Here is a 21569-nt window from a genome sequence, read left to right on the forward strand (position 1 = left end):
AACCTATCAAAACCAAACGACATTTTGATAGCTGCTGGTATGTATACTGCACTAAAAATCAAAATCAAGATTTTAAATAATCTGTAAAAATTAGCTGAAAAGTCTAAAAAAATGAAGTTCAAAAGTATAGCAAACGAGTCCAACATTTCTGTTACGTCAGAAGGTAACAATTTCTTGTTACAGTAAACAAAAGTAACCGAAAGACAAACCAGCATCTATTAACAATAACAAAATTTTATTCATGAATTTAGGTAACAATACAGATACCGTCAAATATGTCAAAGAGCCGTAAAATCCAATCTTACACTAATGTAAAAATAGTTCATAAATAGTCCATATCCTGTCTAGGGGCCTCCGTGGCCGAGTGGTTAAGGTGGCTGACCTCAAATCACTTGCTCCTCATCGATGTGGGTTCGAGCCTCACTCGGGGCGTTGAATTCTTCATGTGAGGCAGCCATCCAGCTGGCTTACGGAAGGTCGGTGGTTCTACCCAGGTGCCCGCCTATGATGAAATAATGCACGGAGGGGCACCTGGGGTCTTCCTCCATCATTAAAGCTGGAAAGTCGCCATATGACCTGTCATGTGTCGGTGCGAAGTTAACTTCAACACAAAAAAAATCCTGTCCGTGTCAAATTTAAATCCAATCAGAAAAAAAAATCCACAATATTTTCACAACAGTTCAGAAATAACATTAATAAATCAAACACGTATAATTCCTCTCTTCAAAGATCCACAGTTTAAAATCAATCCTTCAAAAAGATATATACACACTGGTACTATTTTATTATCAATAAATACAGGAATATTTCATCAATATCTACTATCTAAGTTCTGGGCTTTTGTCAGACAGTACCCTAATTAATAAATCATTGAATGTTCCAAAACTTCCATGTAACGCTAAGAATAAAAAGAACATTCTGGAAATATTAATCAGTTTTGTAATAGATTTTACTGGAACACAGTAGAAATCAAAAGAATTTATTTACATGATGTCTCAAAATTAAATCAGAAAACAATGATTTGATTTTTCAAGTGAATTTACTTCAGCCCCTACCAGAGATTTTGCATATTTAAGTAAGACCAGAGCCTGGCCTGCTTTTACTTTCTCGCAATGCTTTTCAAATTTCTGGAGGGCTATTTTGACGTTTGACGAATGTCGGTCACACTTTGTAAGGGATCCGTGACATTTAACAATATAAAAATAAGCAAATGAAACATCATCTGCTTCTATTTTCCCTTCGACTTGCACATGATTTCTCAAAGGTTCGTCAAGCGTTTCTTGTTCTTTTTCACTATACGCTATTCCAGTCGGTGTATGTTGGTCTATGTTTCCAGTAAACTCTTCCAGAATATTTAAGGCAGCTTCATATCTTTTCTGCTTGACAAGATAAGTCACATAATCGATGGCGCTACTCTTGGTCTCCTCATACACCTGCTTGAACATTTTCCCAGCTTTGTTTAAATACTCAGTTCTCTGATCGGAACCGTCAGGATGGGAATAAGCTAATGAATGATACATGCACGCAAGGTTGCCACGCAAAGATGAGAATTCGGGATACTCAGCTGAAAGACTGACAACTGCCTCAAAGAAACGAAAGGTTTTTTCATGCTCCTTGAAAAGCAAACCCATAGAGTAAATGAACTGCCTTAATGTCACATTTTGTACCATATGACTTAGCCATTGCGAATATATATCAATATAACACATGACTGCCTCTTGGTGTTTCGCGATTTTAGCCTCTTCTTGTCTAGGTTGTTCGTTAAGAAGAAAATGACAAATGTTGTAGCCAGTCATCATTATACCCTTCTCAATTGATTCGTTTTTGTCTCTGTGCTCTTTGAACAATGTCATATCATCCAACAAAGGTTTCGTCACCACTCTGAAAGTGGCAATGACGCTCTGATTTCCTATGATTCTGGTATCTGTGTAATCTAATATCGGTGTAATAGGATAACGTCTTAGGTTAACAACTGTCTCTATGGCTTTTTTTATCTCCGATTCACTAAAATGACCAATCAGATTGTTTTCTGGCAAAAAGAAAGTAGGCACATGTTTTCTATCAAGACATTCTAACAGAACATCCAGCATGTAGAGTACGCAAGTCCCGGGATAATCCCTCCAGTATTCCACTGGTAAGTTTTCACAACAATAGAGAAAGACAGACTTGAACACATACGACGACAAAACTGGCTTATTTCCCATTACCTGTTTCCGCAGTATTTTCAGGTATATGTAACACTGTCTTTGATAGTCAGTAACTGCTTCTCGTGCTAACCTTCCTTCAGAGGCAGAAAATGATATTCTGCATTCACGGTCAGGCGTCAATGATTTTTTCGAAGGTACTGGAACAACATGACATCCATCTTTAATAATGGAATCTACCAACTGAGGCTCTAACCACGTAGATTTAGATTTACTAGCTCTACATTTCCAGCTTGTAGCTATTACAGGCCAAGGCGAGCATGCTAATGCTATGACGGAATCCGTCGAAACCCCAATATTTGGATCAAACATTGTTTCGAGCGTTACATCTTGGCTGTTCTCTACAGTTAATGCAGGACCTTGGACCGATGCCTTTTCGACTTCCGCTAAAGGAAAGCTAGGCATTCTTGACTGTAGCTTTTCCATCATATTTGTGCTACTCAAGTAGTACTTGCCCGCTTCTTCATCGAATACGAATTTCTCATCCTCCTGCTTTACTGTTGTCAAACATACCCGGACATAACCTGTTTGAATGCCGTCATATTCAAGATACCCTGTGAAATTTGTATCGTTTGGCTCAGGGAGCTTCGTAGTAGATATTTTGATGTTACCAGGTACCAAGAGGATATCGACATCAGAAGGTTTTTCAATAGTGTGTGGCGTAGTTCTTATCGTTGAATATGGTAGAGCATAGCCTTCAGCATTGCTTCCAGTCACAATTCTGGTATCACCCGAGGACGATGGATACCTGGAGACAAGGCCGTCGTAATGACGTTTTACATTCTTCCACCCTATCAAACGAATGGGCAGTAGTGTCCGAATAAAATACGATAGGTGCATCAGCGACGTTTCCGACAGATCATCCCATTCTGCGAAACTGAACTCCACATCACTGTCCATGTCTGAAATGTTTAAATATACATTACCTTATATACTAGCTCCTAGACTAAGATTATGTTTTTACATTTTTATGGATTTAGACAAAAAAGCAGGAAAAATATATAAATATATTTAATATCAGTCAAGTGGCTAGTCTAACTGCTTTCGAATACAGAGCAGATCTAACAGCCTTTCCATGCATTCAAGTTCAAGGGCAAGCAATTTAGTAGTTATTGCTTAATTAATATAATTTCTTTCACCTTTCCATTCAAAATTAGTCAGTGTGTACATGATAGCTTCGGACATTTTTCATTTGTCAGTGAAAAAAAACCCCATCTCCCACCGGCATGTTTTACCATAAATCAGACCAATATGGTATAATCTTTTCGAGTAAAAGCAGCTTTTTATATTTTCACTTTCGAGTTTTACACATAGTGACACTAATTTAGCCAGAACAGGACAGCTTTGATGTGATTTAAAACATGTGTCAAAATGTTAGTCTGCAAGCAAATAAATGAATGAGAACAATTTAAGTCTAATTTAAAAATATCTAGCTATAATGTTGGCATACTTTTGTTAACATAACCTAGTTCAAATAATAGGATGTTTTGGGACCGCGTGATAACGTTTGACTGTCTCTGCCGTTTCACTTAGTTGGAAGGCAACTATAAAATAACATATCATAAAATAAGTCATCCCAATAAACCAGACAAGTAAGGCTTATCATAAAAGGTTACTCGGGGTGAAAATTACCACCCATAACAGTTTTATTTATGCGGAAACAGGTAGACATTATTGTATTATAAAGTATTGGTTGAATATTAGCAATTGTGACCAGGTCAAATATACTAAACAAGTATATATTTCTTTGAAGAATTGCATAGATATAAATCCCTGCAAAATAAACTGGGTCTCCAAGGTGAAATGTATATACAGGATTTGAACACATCTATAAATGAATCCAGTCGAGCACTATTTTACAAGAATATATTTGAGTTCAGTTTCAGTAATTACTTTACAATTATAAATATAAGAAAATTCAGAATAGCATTAACAAGACTGAGGTTGTCATCGCATAGACTGGCTGTTGAGACTGGTAGATGGAGTCGTCCAAATAATATACCTTATGAAAATTGAATTTGTACTAAATGTCACATATTAGTGGATGAGTATCATTTTGTCATTGAATGTCAGGATTTTGTAGATTTAAGAAAACAGTATATCAGGAAGTATTTCCGGCACCATCCAAGTTATTTTAAATTTTTGCAATTATCTATTAATGAAAATAGTAATGATACTCAAAATCTCGCAACGTATATCTTTAAAGCTTTTGAAAAAAAGAGGTATCTAAATAGATAATCTCTAATGTTTAAATACCTAATACACATGCTTGAGTTAACAAAATTGTCTCTCTCAAAACTGTGTTATAACTGATACCTATGAATTACTGAAACAATTGTTAAACTTGTATTTACATATCTGCTATCTTGCCATACATGTTACATTTATTACTTTGTAGGTATATTAAAGATATGCTGATGGATCATGTTTGATTTATTGCATAATGAAGATTCTTCTTCTTCATAACCTATCCTCTATACTTAGATACCTAGATATACACCTGTAGCGTTAGACATTTAGGTAAACGAAAACATTTGTTTAATATATTAATTGATTAATTGAAATATTGAAGAAAATTTTGTTTAATAATATTATTTTCAACATTGTAAATAAGCGGAAATTTTCATTGATCAGAGAAAGTCAATAAATTGTATACCTACTTGTTGTGAAATCCACTTCTGTTTTTCCTCATACGCAGTGTAGATATATATTGTTGCAGGTAGAATACTGGGTATACTCGACAGCTGTAATTTTAAACAAACCCATTGAAGGACAATCTTAATTAAAACAAGATGGTCATGATGACCCTGGATCGCTCACTTGAGTTATATGAGCTACTTGTTTCAAATGTCAAACTGACGCTATAACATTACGGAAGTAGGTTAGTAGGTCACATTTATGGTCACTGAGGGTCAGTTTCAAGGTTGGTGTGCAACACTGAACATGTCACCCAAATTTCAAGACTGTATCTTTAAAAAAAGGAAAGGTGTGCAAAACAGTACATTTCATTCAAATTTCAAGCGTGTATCTTAAAAAAATAGGTCAGTAGGTCATATTCATGGTCACTGAAAGTCAGTTTTAAAATTGGCTTGCAAAACTGTACATGTCATCCAAATTTCAAGGCTGTATCTTAAAAAACAAGAAAGTAGGTCAGTAGGTCACATTCATGGTCACTGAAAGCCGGTTTTAAGATCGGTGAGCAAAACTGTACCTGTTATCCAAATTTCAAGGTTGAACCTGAAAAACAAGAGAGTAGGTCAGTAGGTCAAGGTCACAGTCGAGTGACCCCTTATCACTTGGGGTCATCAAGTAATTATAACTAAACAGTCTAGGAAATATGATCTGATAATATTTGAAGTATTTTTTCTTATATAACTCATATATCATATATCAAGTGACCACCTGGGCGGGGCCTCTTTTCACCCCAGGGGCATAATTCGAACAATCTTACTAGAGATCAGCTAGGCAATGGTACATGCAAAATATGAAAGCCTTAGCCCTTGCAGTCTTAGGAAAAAAGTTTTTTTTATTTTTTTCCTACACAAGTCTCTGTAAAACTTGGGATCCCCTCGATGGAATCTCTTTTCAACTCGGGGGCATAATTTCAACAGTTTTTGCAGATGACCGCTAGGCAATGCAACATACCAAATATCAAAGCCTAGGTCTTGCAATTTCAGACAGGAACATTTTTCAAAGTTTTTGTCTATATAAGTCTTTATAAAACTAGGGATCCCCAGGGCAGGTCCTTTTTTCACCCCAGAGTAATAATTTGAACAATCTTGGTAATAAGGACCACAAGGCAATGTTTCAAAATAAAATTATCAAAGGTCTTGTGGTTTCAGACAAGAAGATTTTTAAAGTTTTTTCCTATACAAGTCTTTATATACCATGCAAACCCTTGAGCGGGGCCATTTTTGACCCTAGGGGGATCATTTGAACAATCTTGGTAGAGGCCCACTAGATGATGCTACATACTAAATATCAAAGCCCAAGAAGAGTTTTTAAGCTTTTCCTTTCGGTTGCCATGGCAACCAGAGTTCTGTACGGAATTCAATTCTTTGAACATCTTTTTAAAGATCACCAAAGGATCATCCATGTGAAGTTTCATCAAAATTGGACCGGTGGTTTAGGACGAAATGTTGTTTGAAAGAACAGTGTGGACGGACGAACGCCGGACGGTGAGCGATCACAACAGCTCAACAACCTGAGCCTTTGGCTTAGATGAGCTTAAAACATGTTACATATATATAGATATTTAACTCCATAATGTTATGAGTCTGTCTTGACTATCAATGAATCATCGATATAAATAAATTTATTTGCATGGTATATACTGAAGCGAAAATGAGACTCACATTGTAACTTAAGTGGACTTATTTTCGCATACACGTTGTATTAGTATTATGTGTATATATATAGTTTAACGCCAAAACGTAGATGTCATTCTTAATTAAAAACATGTTACATATATAATATTATAGATATTTACAATCCATGATGTTAAGAGTCTGTCTAGACTATCAATGAATCATCGATCTAAATAAATTCATTCCCATATTCATTTGCATAACATATACTTAAGCGAAACGTTTTACTTACAGAGAGACTCACATATACTTATTTTCGCTTACACGTCGTATTATATTATGTTATATAGAATTATAGATATATACTTATAAACTTTGATAATGTGGCAGTTGAGTCCAATAAGTCCAGGGGTGTTCAAAGATAATCCGTCATAGATCTATTGCAAAGCAATTATTGGATTTACCTGTATTGGACAATAAACAGTGTCGATTGTATTCAGGTCAACTGCCACATTATCAAAGTTTATTTGTAGCTTAACTCCGATACGTAGATGTCAAGGTCTATTTGTCGTGTTTATACATAAACAACTTACTACACACAACTGTTGAGTCATGTGCAGACATGTCAGATCCTTTGAAGAAAAATAAAAATAAGATAAATCTAAATAATTTATAATTCATTGACTTAGTCAGAGTTATTATTCTATGTCTGTATAACAGCATTTAACAAATGAGCCTGTAAGTGTATATTTCGTGTTGACCACCGAGTATTTGTAATCAAGTGAAATTTAAATATTTGCAGTTTTTGTACCCCTAGATACAAAGTATATGGGGTTATATTGCAGACACGCATGTGCATCCCTCCGTGGTGTTCGCCTTGTATCTTATATAGCACATTTAAATTACAGAGTGCCCAAGCCATGTCACAAGGTTCAAGGTCAAGGTCACACTAGGAGACTTTGTGTCCGCTCCATATTGTCAGATTTTCACTAAAGGGGAATCAATTGTAAACACCAAGACGACGTGCAGAGCGCATAACCCAGATCACCCAGTCAAAGGTTAAGGTGGAACTTGAGGTCAAAGATCAAATAGCTTAACTTCGTGTTTGTTGCATAGTTTCCTACCACAGTGTAGATATAAATAAAACTACTGCACTTGTACATAGATCGGGTATTTATAAAGCAAAAGAAAATGTAGTTTTTAAAGTAAAAGTTCATGTTTTTTTTATGTAGAACATATTTTTTTCACATCATTATTATATCAATCATAACCTAGGAAACCGACAAAAAATAAGACTAAAATTGAGGGGCCGAATAGTGAAGTGGCGGACGAAATTACCGATTTGAAATCGTCAAAGGGATACGAAATGACCAAAGTGGGGACTAGTTGACCTGAGGACGAGATGACTAGAGGACAGGTTGACTGTAAATCGTTTACGGTAGATCACTCCGTATCAGAATGGCAGAGTTGCCATGTTTGTAGTTGAATTCACTACCGAGGGGATTCAGGTTTACGACGTAAGCTATTTCCACAGGAGTCTTACAACGGATTATACTGTCTAACAATACAGCTCAGAGCACCTGCACACCACTTAAGAAAATATTATCTATTCCATTCGAAAACCTGTGGAATTTTTCATCCACCAATCAAGTTTTACAGTTAAATGGCCTTCGTGGCAGTAAAGATAAATTCAATACCGGCCTGCGGCCGGAAAAAGACCATTTGACCTACATTATGACGGTATGACTCTAAGCAGAAAAAAGCAATGTGCTTGACCGCTCGTTTAAAAGGTATATATGTCAAGGCAGCTTTACTTTATTCCATAAATAGCCTTTCAGGTACAATTTGCCTTCAGCAAAATACTAATATTTGTAGGAATAGTTTTTTTAAGTCCAGATATAAATACAATCAATGTCAAGAAACCGTTATTGTATGAGGCTTGTTCAAAAATGACGTACATTTTTTTTTGTACCTTATGTATACTTAAATGAAGCACAGTAAGAAATCTGCCATAATAATTCGCAATCTTTCTACTAACTACACTGCATATTTGACGTTATTATGATCATACAGCTTTCATTAATTTTAAGTTTGCGTTAATTTATATTTGTAAATTTGTTTTGTTGAATATTGTTCACCCCTCCCTTTTCTACCCCCTACCCATTCCTCCCCCTTTTTCTATATTTTGCATAAAATTAATATGCACTAGTTGATTTTTTTAAGCAACCCGTCTATAATGTTCCGTAACAGATTCTTTTTTTTAGTGGGGCTACTTTTAAATGCATGGCTCTGAGGCTGTGTTTGTGGTGCTCTGTGCTTCTGAAAAATCTACCCTTAACTATTATCTTTGATAATTCCTTATTCACGATAGCTAAGTCTAATAATAAGTTGTTGGGTTTGAATAGTGAAAACTGTAAAAGCTGTCAGTATTGATGCATTTTAGCTTGACTATTCAAAGAATAAGGAGGGCTATTGTACTGACCCTTGTGTTGGTATAGCTGTTAACATCACTTTCTGGTTAAAGTTTTATGTCAATTTTCTAAATTTTACTATATCTTCTTAACTACTGGCCCCTTTATTATCATCGATTTCAAATAAGGATTGTTCTTGGTAAGTGGCAGACATCTGATAGTTTAAGGGACAGATATCCTTAAAGTCAAGGTCACTGGGGTTGAATGATATAAAAGTGCTGGCTGGTTTCATGGCAAGACTGCTGCCTCTGTAATTATACCTCCCTTGGATTCATCTTAGGAAGGGACAGACATCGTGTGGTTTAAGGCCAGACACCTTAAAGGTCAGATTTTGTAATATTGTTGGTTAGTGTTTTATTGTATGATTTTTAATTAATCCCCCGCCACAAGTGGTGGGTGTTATAGGAATGGTCTCCATCCGTCCGCAACAATTTGTGTCTGCTTGGTGTCTCCTAAAGCCCTTGTAGGATTTTCATGAAACTTGAGTCAAATGATAACCTCATCAAGACGATGTGCAGAAGTCATGTACCAACCATGTTGGCTCAAGGTCAAGCTCAAAGATTTGAGCCTTCCATTTTGTGTCCGCTCTGTATCTCCTAAACCCCTTGAAGGATATTCATGAAACGTTAGTCAAATGACGATGTGCAGAGCTCATAAGTTCAAGGTATTGGTCACAATTCAAGGTCAATGGTTTGAGCCTTCCAGTTTGTGCGCGCTCTGTATCTCCTAAACCCCTATACACCTTATAAAGACAATATGCAGAACTCATGAGTCAGCCATGTCGGCTCAAGGTCACAACTCAACGTCAAAGGTTTGAGCCTTCCGTTTTGTGTGCGCTCTGTATCTCCTAAACCGCTTGAAGGATTTTCATGAAACTTGGGTCAAATGATCACCTCATGAAGACAACGTGCAGAACTAATGAGTCAGCCATGTCAATTCAAGTTCAAGGTAAGAACTTAAGGTTAAATATTTGAGCCTTTCATCTTGTATCCTCTATGTATCTCCTAAAGGTCACAACTCAAGGTCAAAGGTTTGAGCTCTGTATCTCCTAAACCCCTTGAAGGATTTTCGCGAAACTTTAGTCAAATGATCACCTCACCAAGATGATGTGCAGAACTTACGAGTCAGACATGTTGCCTTATGGTCAAGGTCACAACTCAAGGTCAAATGTTTTAGCCTTCCATTTTGTGTCCGCTCTGTATCTCCTAAACCTCTTGAAGAATTTTCAAATTCATTGATATTGTCATACATGGACTATAAAATATACTTAACAACGTCAATGTTTCTACCTAATACCATCAACTTCCACTATCCGTAACAGAGGCGGTGGATATAGCTGTCTTTTAGACTGCCTTGTTTGACTTATAACTCGATGTTTCTTAGTACATCAAAGGTCAAGGTCACAAATTGAGCTAAAAGGTCAAAATTGTCCATCCTATTCTGTGCTCGGAGCATAACTGGTAACTATGCAAGATACCCACTTCAAACTTGGCATGTAGGTTTGAAGTCAATACCGTGATTAGTTAATAAGTTACGCTCTTGGCACTAAATATGACGCACAGATTTGACCATTCAGCTTAGGATGTAAGTAGGTGGTATTGAGACGATGTGTAGATTTGGTAGGTCAAAGGTCAAAGGTCAAGGTCACAGCAATGTCAAATCTGCCAATCATATTTCGTGTCCATAGCATAACTTAAAAACTATTAAAGGTATTGACTTGAAACTTGGACACAGATAGGGTAAAAAGATGTGCATGTACATTCATTGCAAGATACCTTTAATGTATATCATTTCAGTGGAGACTCAGGGCCAAACACAAGATTGACACAATCTTAAAAAAAGTCCTGAAATTTGAAGCATTTTCTAAAGAAGTCCTGAAAAGATCAAAATGTCCTCGAAAGTACTTGATTTTATTCCTGACCCTCAAAGTGCTTAAACAGTCCTTAAAGTACTAAAGGTCTTTGAATTTAGTGATTTATTAAATTCATGAAGAAACAATGAAAAACAGACACTAGTCTTAAATTCATTTACGACAAATTCATTATTTATACTGTGCGTTTTATTCGACCTGGCGGGGCGGTGTTAATCTCTGACTTACGAAAAGAATGGTCAGCTCAAAATACGAGCATAGTAGACCTGTAGAGCAAAATAATTGTTTAATTCCATAACAAACTACTAATTTGTGATTTGCCGTTCTGAATTTGAGCAGAGTAAGGGATTCTTGGTTATGTAAAATTCTAAAGTATTCTTCAAAATTAGAATCTTCCTTAAAACTTTTGTAAATGAGACCTTTGTTCGATTGACAAAGCTGCGCATGCCATGACTGTTAAACGCGTGACTGATTTGTGCTTGATTCTGTCAAAGTTTCAGCCGCCAGACAGAATTCAAAATTTCTTTTATTATAGTTATCCACTTAAATTCATAGTTAGGCTCGTTGATCATGTATTTATAAATTTGTGAAGATATTTTATTTTCTTTCCCGGTAAGTAGACGATTCCACAACGATATCATTCGAGAGTTTACAATACCTGAAGCATTAAAAGTGTCTTATTTTATGTAAAATACATTCCACGAGTGAAATAATGCCCTTTTGCGCCCCCTCAACCCCCTCCCCCCCACCCCACCCCACGGTTTACGCTCAAATGCGACTACACCACGGAAGCACATTTTTGGCTGAATTACTGCTATATAACCTTGAAACCTAGCGTCAGGACCTGTAATTACTCCCCTTGAGTAGTGCAAACAAACATATTTATTTTATGTTTTTCGGTGGTTTATCGAAATATAACGGTGAATTATATCCGGATAAACTCACTGGCCACTCAGTGAAAATTATCAAATCTGATACCCGGATTAACGTCAAAAAGTTTACCGAGCGTACTGAAAGCCGGAAACAATATGACGATGACGTTGTTAAAATGACGTCATCTTTGCGATGCTTCCTGATAAAGTTTCCCGCAAATTTCGACATTTTATTGAAATAAACACAACAAAAGTAGAGTTTTAGACATAAAATAAACAGAAAAATTGTTGGTATCGATGTAATATCACGGTAATTTCACTCGTGAACACCAAAAGTTCTTATTTTCACTCGTGGCTGCGCCACTCGTGAAAATATCACTTTTGCTGCCCACTCGGTGAAATTATAACGTGATATTACACCGAAACCAACAATTATCCTCTATGTATTAAAGACATAAATACACGCCAAAGCCCTCGGGCCATTATTCATTTTCCGGGCCGATTATCACCTCCCAGCCCGACTCTGTCGTGTATTAACCTCTAAATGCTAACGGGGATACAATTGGTTTATAAAACGGAGAGTTGCATTACGAAGATAGTGTATAACGCTTTGTGATATTTTATTCGTTAAATCTTCAAACGTTTGTATCTGTATACAAACCTACATATTTTGGTGTTAAATTTCTAAACACACCAATAAAAAAGATCATATATCTAATGACTACAATAATATATAATTAAGAAATAATATATCCCAAACAGTGATTTGTCGTTGAATAAAATCATTGTTTGGAGTTTAGATGCGAAGCAATAATATCACGAGGGCGCAGCCCGAGTGATATAATAATACGAATTTAAACGACAAACAATGAATTTATTCATGCGTAAATCACCGTTTGAGATATATTATTTTGATTCTAACACGTTGTTATCCACCAAATATTTGCCTGATTTCTGTTGATTTCTTTTCCAGGGCGCAGCTATGCCGTCTAACGCCGTGGCTAAATAATTGTGACGTCAGAAAAATGAACTGCTGAATAATATCACAGTTTTCAGCCTTCTTTGTTTAACAGGAAAACAAATCGGGTCGTGTTAGAATGTACATTTCACGCAATGACTGAAAATGCTTATTGAATGTTTGACGTCAAAGAAGTGAAACAACGCCATGTCTTGTCCTTGTATAACAACAGTTTGTAATGATGTATTTTCCGATTAGACCTTGTTAGTCAAATTAGCTTTGTAAAATATCTAAAGAAAAACAAAATCAATGTTTCAGCAGGAAAAACTAAAAATAATCTTACATTTGTGTCTTTTCAACATGACTGTTTTAAACCTTGTTGAGTATAAATGATAAAAAGTTTGACAGAACCTTGCATTTTATTACTTCATTGTACTCATTTTATAAATTCGATATGAAAACAAACTGTTGCTGAGATTCTCTATGCTATATATAAATAGTATATTAACTTTCTATGTTCCATTTCATCAACAAATAATCAAAAGAACGAGCATGTCATTTTTGTCTGTTTCATATATTCGGTGTGCTTCTATTACATAGTTCTTTATTATCAACGAAGGAAAGCATTATTTAGAGTGGTGTAATACAGCATCTATTAAATTATGACCATTTGTACGATTGAATTGCATTTCATTCTAAAAGCACTTCTTAATAAATTGCTTGTTCTTAAATAAGGATATACTGATAGCTGTGCTGTATTAGTCTTGTTAGTCTTGATACAAGTAATTTGATCATTCATGCAAAGGTAGTTTTAAAGATAACCAAACGTAAAAGTTAAGTAAAATACCGCTCATAAGGGAAGTGACAATACAAACAGCTTTGTAAGGAGCGTAAAAACATAAATATCATTACACTCGTTCAACGACTGCTGTTGTATGATACATACACACAATATTAAAACAGGTTTGACAATATAGCACTTAAGATCTGAAAATGATATGTTAGTGTGCATTTGTCTTTGTTTACGTAAATAATATGAAATATGCGAGCTTATGACATAAACCCAGTAGAGATATACAAAGGCGACATATATGGATGAAATTTTCAAGTCTTCCTCGTACGGGAAAACCAATCGGCAAGCGAGTAGTTTTATCTTTATCTTTCATATACAATACCTGCCACTTACAATTGCTGCAATTATATCAAATACTTCCTTGTAAATATTGTTACGAAGACGATGCTATATACTTATAAAGCCATCCGCGTTTAAACATACCGAGCTCATAACTCTTACAATATTTTTTTTGTGATTTTTAACATGACATTTTGCAGAGAGATGGAACCTGCGGAATAAAATCATTTAGAGTCTGCCAGTTATGGTCGTTCTAATAAAGGTTGATACATGTATCACCTTCAATTTTCTGATAATTCAGGTTGACCTAAAATTCTGAACGTTTTTTCAATTTCTTTAAGACCCTAAGCAATGAAGCATTGAACATGTATTGCCAGATCATAGGTACTGTAATAAATCATAAATCCTGTCTGACACAAAAAGTAAGAAAGGGATGTCAGAAAAAAAAATGCCAAACTATATCTCAATGGATGAAGGGCCTGGAATAAGTCCAGATTTCAATATGTTCCAAAACTGATAAAGCACACTTGCCTATACTGTGAGCACAGATTCAGAGGCCAAACAATAAATGATTGAAAATAAACTTGTTAGAATATCTTGGAAGTCAGTCAATGTTGAGAAACTGACATTCCTTATATAAAGTATACCGGAAAAGTTTAATATTTTAGCAACTAAATATATAAATGTATGTCACTAAATGGAATAAAATGTCCTGCACAATACCTATTTCTAAACAAGGCTAATAGCTAGGAGTAACCCCCTGTTTGTTTGTTTGTTTTGTTTGTTTGTTTGTTTTGGGTTTAACGCCGTTTTCCAACAGTATTTCAGTTATGTAACGCCGGGCAGTTAACCTAACCAGTCCTGGATTCTGTACCAGTACAAACCTGTTATCCGCAAATGATTGCCAACTTCCCCACTTGAATCAGAAGTGGAGGACGAATGATTTCAGACACAATGTCTTCTATCAAATTGTCACGGAGAACCTACGCCTCGCCTGGGGATCGAACTCGTGACTCCGCTATCCATACATACGCGCTCTCCCTACTGAGCTAAGCGGGCAGGCTAGTAACCCCCTGTACTGAAATACTGCATGTTAGATAAATCATAACCCTAATAAGGTCACTGAAATCTCTAAACCAACAAAACTGACCATAGTCCTTATGACTAAGAAAAGATATAGGTCACTTAATGGAGTACAATATTTTACCCATCATCCATTTTTAAACAAGGCTTTCAGCTAGGGATCTCTCCCTATACCCAGAAGTTTTACTGCACTTTAGGTTTTTCATATTATTACTGAAAAAAGATACAAGCCTTTGAATATTATTGTGATTCGCACCTTATAGCTGGAAAGTATAAAACCTATACATTTTTTGGGAAGGTCTTTCTTTCAAATCTAAAAACAAATAAGACAGAATTCGCCATAGAGGTTATAACTACAAAATGTTAAAGGTACAAAAGGGACATTTTACACATAATTCCTTGCTTCAAGACAAGGATTTTTGAAAATATGATTTCTTTTTCAAGTTGCTTCTTTTCATAGTTTAGGGAGTATAAACCTTTGTCATTGCACATAAAACAGCATAAACTTAACTTGAAGAAAAATCTCAAATCTTTGTTACAATGTTCTTTCAAGCTGGTAAAATTGTATAAAATATAGAATGTTACTCCTAACTGCAAACTTTATAAAAATGATGATGGATCTGAAATTTTATACTCATAAGAACTATTGTATAGATTTGCGTCATGCAATTTCATGGATTTGTGCAGTCGTGAAGGTTGAAGGTTCCATGTACGCCGTCGTATGGACACTTCTACGGATATCTCGTGATTGAATTTTAGTAACTGTAACATGTGCAAATGCTGAATTCGTCTCAACCACGGGCTACAGTGAGCGAACGGTGCCGTTCCTTTCCATGACCGTCAGTGAACAAACTACATCAAATTAAGTCTGTAACAGTTTCATTTTTGTCGTGGTTGGGCGGTGTGTGGATTTTCTAATTTTTCTACTTTATATACTTTGTACATAAAAAAGATACAAACACTGAAAGTGTTAACAAGCTACATGACAAGTAGCATAATTATTATAGTCAATTATGTTCTTCTCGCAATATTCCCACTTGCGTGACGGAATGAATCAATGGATACCAAACAATTACCGAATTTTAGTGTAACATGCAGTAGGCTACTAAGATATATATTCACGATAAATCAGCTATATATCATTTCACGTTTTCACTAGCTACCAGCAAATTTTCCAGTAGTGTTTAAGAGTCACCTTCTCTAATCATGGCATGTACTCCTGTCCATAACCCTTCAAAAATGGTTGCAACAGTAACGGACAAATAGCTATTCAACTGCACAAGCTGTACAGTGTAAATCCGCTTTAATATGGTTAGAAATTGTAAACGGATGTCTGAATCAAACAGAACTATATCTGCGACATGCATACAAACAAAACATCTCAGAACACCGTAAACTATTACAATATAATTATACGAAAAAGTAAGTTTACATATATATGAAAGTACAACATACCTTTGACAATAACTGGTACACATAACTCCGGGATGAAAATATCCATAAACTCTGATGTGTGTATGCTGATGTGTGTATGCTAAATTGGAAGTATGTATATCGAAGCGGAACGATACGTCGCCTAGTAGCAAATACGGAATATCAAAGGGGGCACAGACATGATAGTTTGGGCACAGATTAAAAGATTTACATACCCTTACCTACAAATTCGAATAAAGATAAAGTTTCCGTTTAAAAAGGAAAGGCTTGGCTGGTTTTGGCATAGTCTACATAACTGGACAAGTGGGGGTAGGGGTCATTACATAAGATTCTATGCAAAACATGATCATTGCGATTTTCTGCTGCTGTTCCCAGGGAACGCCAGTCTTAACTTTAGAGGCAAGGGTATTGAACAATTCTTGGCGTTTTGGGGTTTGAACTACTGGTGTCCAACCTCAATATAAAATTTTCAGACTCTAGCCCAAAGCATTCTAGTTATTGGGCGGAAACCAATTTCCTTTACTAGGCCCTTGTGATTTCGACCCAGTGACCGCAAAAACATTATAGAGGTTCTCTACTAAATGAGACCAATTATCCTATGAAGTTTGAAGACTATGGGTTAAACGGTTCTATAGTTACCAGGCTGAAAGGTTATGGTCTATGAACCGTCCGACTGTCCTATGCCATTTTTTCCAAAAATGGTGTGTATGGTCTATTCTTTACAAAAGGGTGCACGTACGAAAAACAACCCAGATTTGCTGTGGCATTCACCAGTAATTACAATACGAGCACAGAAATATAAACCATGATATACAAAATACGGTGGTATTGTGAAACAAAATGGTTTAATATACCTTGGAGAGCTACTTCCTTAACTTGTTTTGAAAACACCCCTACAACAGTAATCGAACCAACCATAATAGTCCTTTTAGCAGGTTACATCCTTTCAGGGGGTGTGTGTGGGGGGGGGGGGGGGGGGGGTGTTCTCTAACAACTTTCACAACTGCCCGTTTTAAATCTTTTTAACAATTACTACAACGGATAAATGTAAACTCAATCATGAATAATGTAGACGTCAAAATTGAGAAGTTGTCAGTTTATCGTACAGACTTACGTTTTATAGTTATATTCATTTTAATAATAGACAAACAAAAGAGCAACTGCAATCGGAAAACTTCCAATATTTCCGCATTGCGCAGCTTACGTCACAGGTCACTTGTTGCTGCAACCAATCACTGAATTCGTAACATATTGATCTCGGTTTGCGGCAGCTTCCCGGCTTTTCGTACCATACTAACACACACTTGATACAAAAAAAAAAAAAAAAAAAACGAAAACAATACATAGGCTTGGAGCCGTAGCTCGAAGCCAAAAATATAGGCATAAGCTTTTTATACAGCATTTCATAAAACTAATCGATATTATGGTATGACTTTAAAAGTGGTTAATCAGATTTTGGTAAAATATTGCATTTGTTTTATATTTCACATTTATATTTGTTTACGAAGTGATTTTTCGATTTTCACTTGGGCGTAGATGAGCGTATTTCATGGACAGGTAACTGGAGAGTTTGTCAGAGGGAGTTCGGGTGTTCATTCTCATAATCAGATTTTGGTAAAATATTGCATTTGTTTTATATTTCACATTTATATTTGTTTACGAAGTGATTTTTCGATTTTCACTTGGGCGTAGATGAGCGTATTTCATGGACAGGTAACTGGAGAGTTTGTCAGAGGGAGTTCGGGTGTTCATTCTTCTCTTAAACAATATCAAAACTTTGTTTACCTCTTTTGGATAAACTCCTATAAGTGCATATACCAGGAATTATAATATAAAAAAAGTTAGTATTTGGGGAATATGCCGTTTTCAAGGTCGGATATCTCTGTTTCAATACAGGTGACCTATGACTTTCTTTTGCATATTTTTGTTTCTTGGATGATTGCCCTTCAATATTCAAAATTTGAAAAAATGATTTTATTGGGAAAAATTTCGCACATCTCATACACAGAAATTCTAGCGTACATTACGGAAGAGAAATTCTGACACGACCCAATATGTTTAGGCTGAAAGTGACGTTATTATGCGATAAAGTAATTGTTGTGTGCATCATAGTGACGTGCCTTTGTAAAAGATTGCGCGCTGAAAATGAGTACAACACAAAATTCAGAACGTTTCTGGTGGAAGTCGTGTAACAGAAATTATTAATCCCCAGTAGTGATATTATTCCTACACATTTAAACCACAAACAATGATTCAATTAAAAGAATAAAAACACTGTAAGGGAAAACGTTGTAGCTTCAGCCCCGGCTATTTTATACAGGGTAATGTATCTTATATCCAGATGGAAGCTACCTTACCACAAGTTATTCACTCTTGCGAAATTGAAAGCTCGACTTCTGGAATAACCTTTAGATATTATGGTGGCTGATTTGTGTCATTTTGTTATTTCTGTAGCAACTGCAAACGTCGTTATGGCGCCCCGACAAACGTCCCGCCAAACGTCGCCCCACCGGATGGCGCCCAGCCGAACGTCGCCCCGCGAAATATCGCCTCGACAAACGTTGCCCCGTCGAACGTCGTCCCGCCAAAAGTCGTATATCAAAGATTGTGTACGTGGATTACTCCCTTATTGCTCCCTCGTATTCATTGCCTTACACAAGTTTATTAGCCCCAGAAACATAACATAATTTGTTATTAATAATTATTAACGTAAAGGTGTTTTAAAGCAGATGTGAAATACAATACTTCAGCCTGAGTACAAATAGCAGTATCAATCTAAACCATCGACACCGTAAAATCTAACACCATAACGACAATCTGCAACGCTCGTTAAAGTATGCGTTCATCCATTTTGCATTTTGATACTTGTGCCTATACGTTTATTAATGCCATTTGTCCAGAAGATATTTTATTTTGATTCTGAATAACAGCCACTGAAAATAAAAATAAATATGACTGAAGTTATTTTATAAAACAATGGAATTAAAGCAACCGCCCGAACTGTGTTTTCGGCTTTTGAGTCTTAAACGACACAAAATCACAGATCCCATCTATAAATTTCAGCTTATTTAGTTCTGCCCATTGTTGTCTCGTTTAGGGCAAATCATTGTTTTATCTGGGGACCATTCACCACTTTTCAATTAATTGCACACTGTACATCATAGAAGGTGCAATGTGCGCCGCCGCATGAATACATCTGCGGATGTCTCGTAATTATATTCTAGTACTTATAACATGTGTAAATGTTGAGTTCTGCTCTACCTCCTGGGGCTAGAGGACGTGGACGGTAGCTTGCATTTTCACTACGTCCATGAACAGGCTCAATCAAACCGAGTCTGAAACATGTTCGTTTATGTCGTGTTGGGCGACCTGTGGTTTTCCACTTTTTGTATTTTACTGCGAAATTATCAGAAAGTTGTACCAGCGACGAGGACATATCAAACGAATTCCGTGACCGGCTGGTCAACACCACAGACTTCAAATCATTTGTCGTCCAACGATGCGGGTTCAGAACAGATTTCTTCTTGTGAGGAAACCATCAAGCTGTCTAATGTTATGTAGGTAGTTTTAAACACCGGCTTCTATGCAGATAAGGAGATTACCTTGTAGTCAGAGTGATCAGATTGATGTATCAACGTTGTAACTTGAGGTTGATTAGCATCCAACCAATGAAATATATAAATCATTTTATATTTCACTCATTTCAGTCTTTTGAAAGGTCGTTCAAATATCTACAATATATAGAATATACTACAATTCATTTAACGACTGAAGTTTAGAGGTAATATTTAGAAACATTTTCTTAAACATTCTTCAAATTCTCAAGCTTTACACCCAAAGGTCGCGCAAAAGTAAATATTTTCTTACATGGGCCAAATTACACCCGAGTAACATTTGCGGATATTTTTTACGGCATAAAGGGAACTGGTGAAAATCACATTTGCACCTATGCAAATGTTGCGCCGATGTATTTTTGTCATGTGAAAGAAACTTATTAAAAACACTATCAACGCAAATTTGTTTCGGGTTGATTTATCACTCATTAGATCAAAAAAGAACTTTAGAAAGGAAAAAAGTGAAAAATCAAAAGTTTACAGCAAGAGAAGTTATCTTATTATTAATTTTAGTTTACTTGAAAAAAATAATTTTAAAGTCAATAATATATTATATTGAAAACAAACCACCGTTAATGTTATAACTTCTGGCCCAACCCTTTTGTATATTTGCGTTAGTATATTTACGTATGTTCGATGTTTGTATGTGATTAAACCTTTACTGGCAAGTTCGATATTACGATACGTTTCTACTTTAAATGTCCGCCTACCTCACTGCACATGGATATCCATAGAAAAAGACATTCATAGCATGAAGTGATATTCTTTTAAACAAACTTGTTTTCAATGTATATAACAATTTTTTTTATTAGTGTTTTAAACGCAATTGGTTTAAATACAAAATCAGTTTATCTGAGAAAAAATTCTGGATGAGGAGTTGCTTTTTGCTTTATTTTTTAGGGGGGTAGGGGGGCAGAAAAATATCTAGTATCAATTTTTAAACTTACCACGTTGCTCTTTTTTTCAGCGTAGTCATAAGATGAAACAGATCTATCTACTGTATGATGATACATGTAAATATCCAAGTTAATCGACCTGACTAATGTGACATTCACCTCGGCCTATTTTCCTCGGTTGATCAGGCCCAAAAAATTGGATATTCACCTCACCAGCATACAATAACTTATATTTCAGCCTTCGCAAATATTTCCCGGTGATAAAAATCGTCATGTGAACAAAACACATCAGCCATGGCTGCGACACGCTGTCTTGTGCATACAGCATGACACCTCCAGCTCACGAGAAACCATCCACTCAAGATGGCGTCTTCAGAGCTGAAATTTGGTCTCCCGCTTTAATTAGTGTTACCTCTGGACATAAATGAAATTGAATAAAGCTGTGAGTAGCAATTTTCATAGGGTCCGTTGCGCCATTTCATATGCTTCACACATTTGCAGTATATGTTCAAATCGTTATGAACGTAGAAATAATTCTTCTTTTTCTGTTGGGTATAAGGTCACTAGGACATAGTTATAGGCTATATGGCCACTTTCCAGCCTTTCACAACAGAGGCACCCCAGATTCTCCTTTGCGCATCATTTCAGGCCCCGACGGCTACCATAGAAGGACCACTTACCTGTCGTAAGTCACATTAATGAATTCTACTACCCAAGCAAGATTTCGA

At 36.0% G+C, this 21569-nt stretch overlaps 1 protein-coding gene across 1 annotated transcript; it reads right to left on the minus strand.

The window, feature by feature from the left end:
• Window positions 1–213: 213 nt before the first annotated feature.
• LOC123557753 (uncharacterized) lies at window positions 214–16488 on the minus strand. Its single transcript, XM_045349420.2, has 3 exons — window positions 16353–16488; window positions 4861–4948; window positions 214–3106 (listed from the first exon to the last, which is right to left on the minus strand). Exon 3 carries the CDS (start codon window positions 3102–3104, stop codon window positions 1002–1004), a length of 2103 nt encoding a protein of 700 aa, XP_045205355.2. The 5' UTR covers window positions 3105–3106; window positions 4861–4948; window positions 16353–16488; the 3' UTR covers window positions 214–1001.
• Between the last annotated feature and the right edge of the window lie 5081 nt (window positions 16489–21569).

Source organism: Mercenaria mercenaria, chromosome 5 (assembly GCF_021730395.1).
Source record: "Mercenaria mercenaria strain notata chromosome 5, MADL_Memer_1, whole genome shotgun sequence".
Lineage (NCBI taxonomy): Eukaryota > Metazoa > Mollusca > Bivalvia > Venerida > Veneridae > Mercenaria > Mercenaria mercenaria.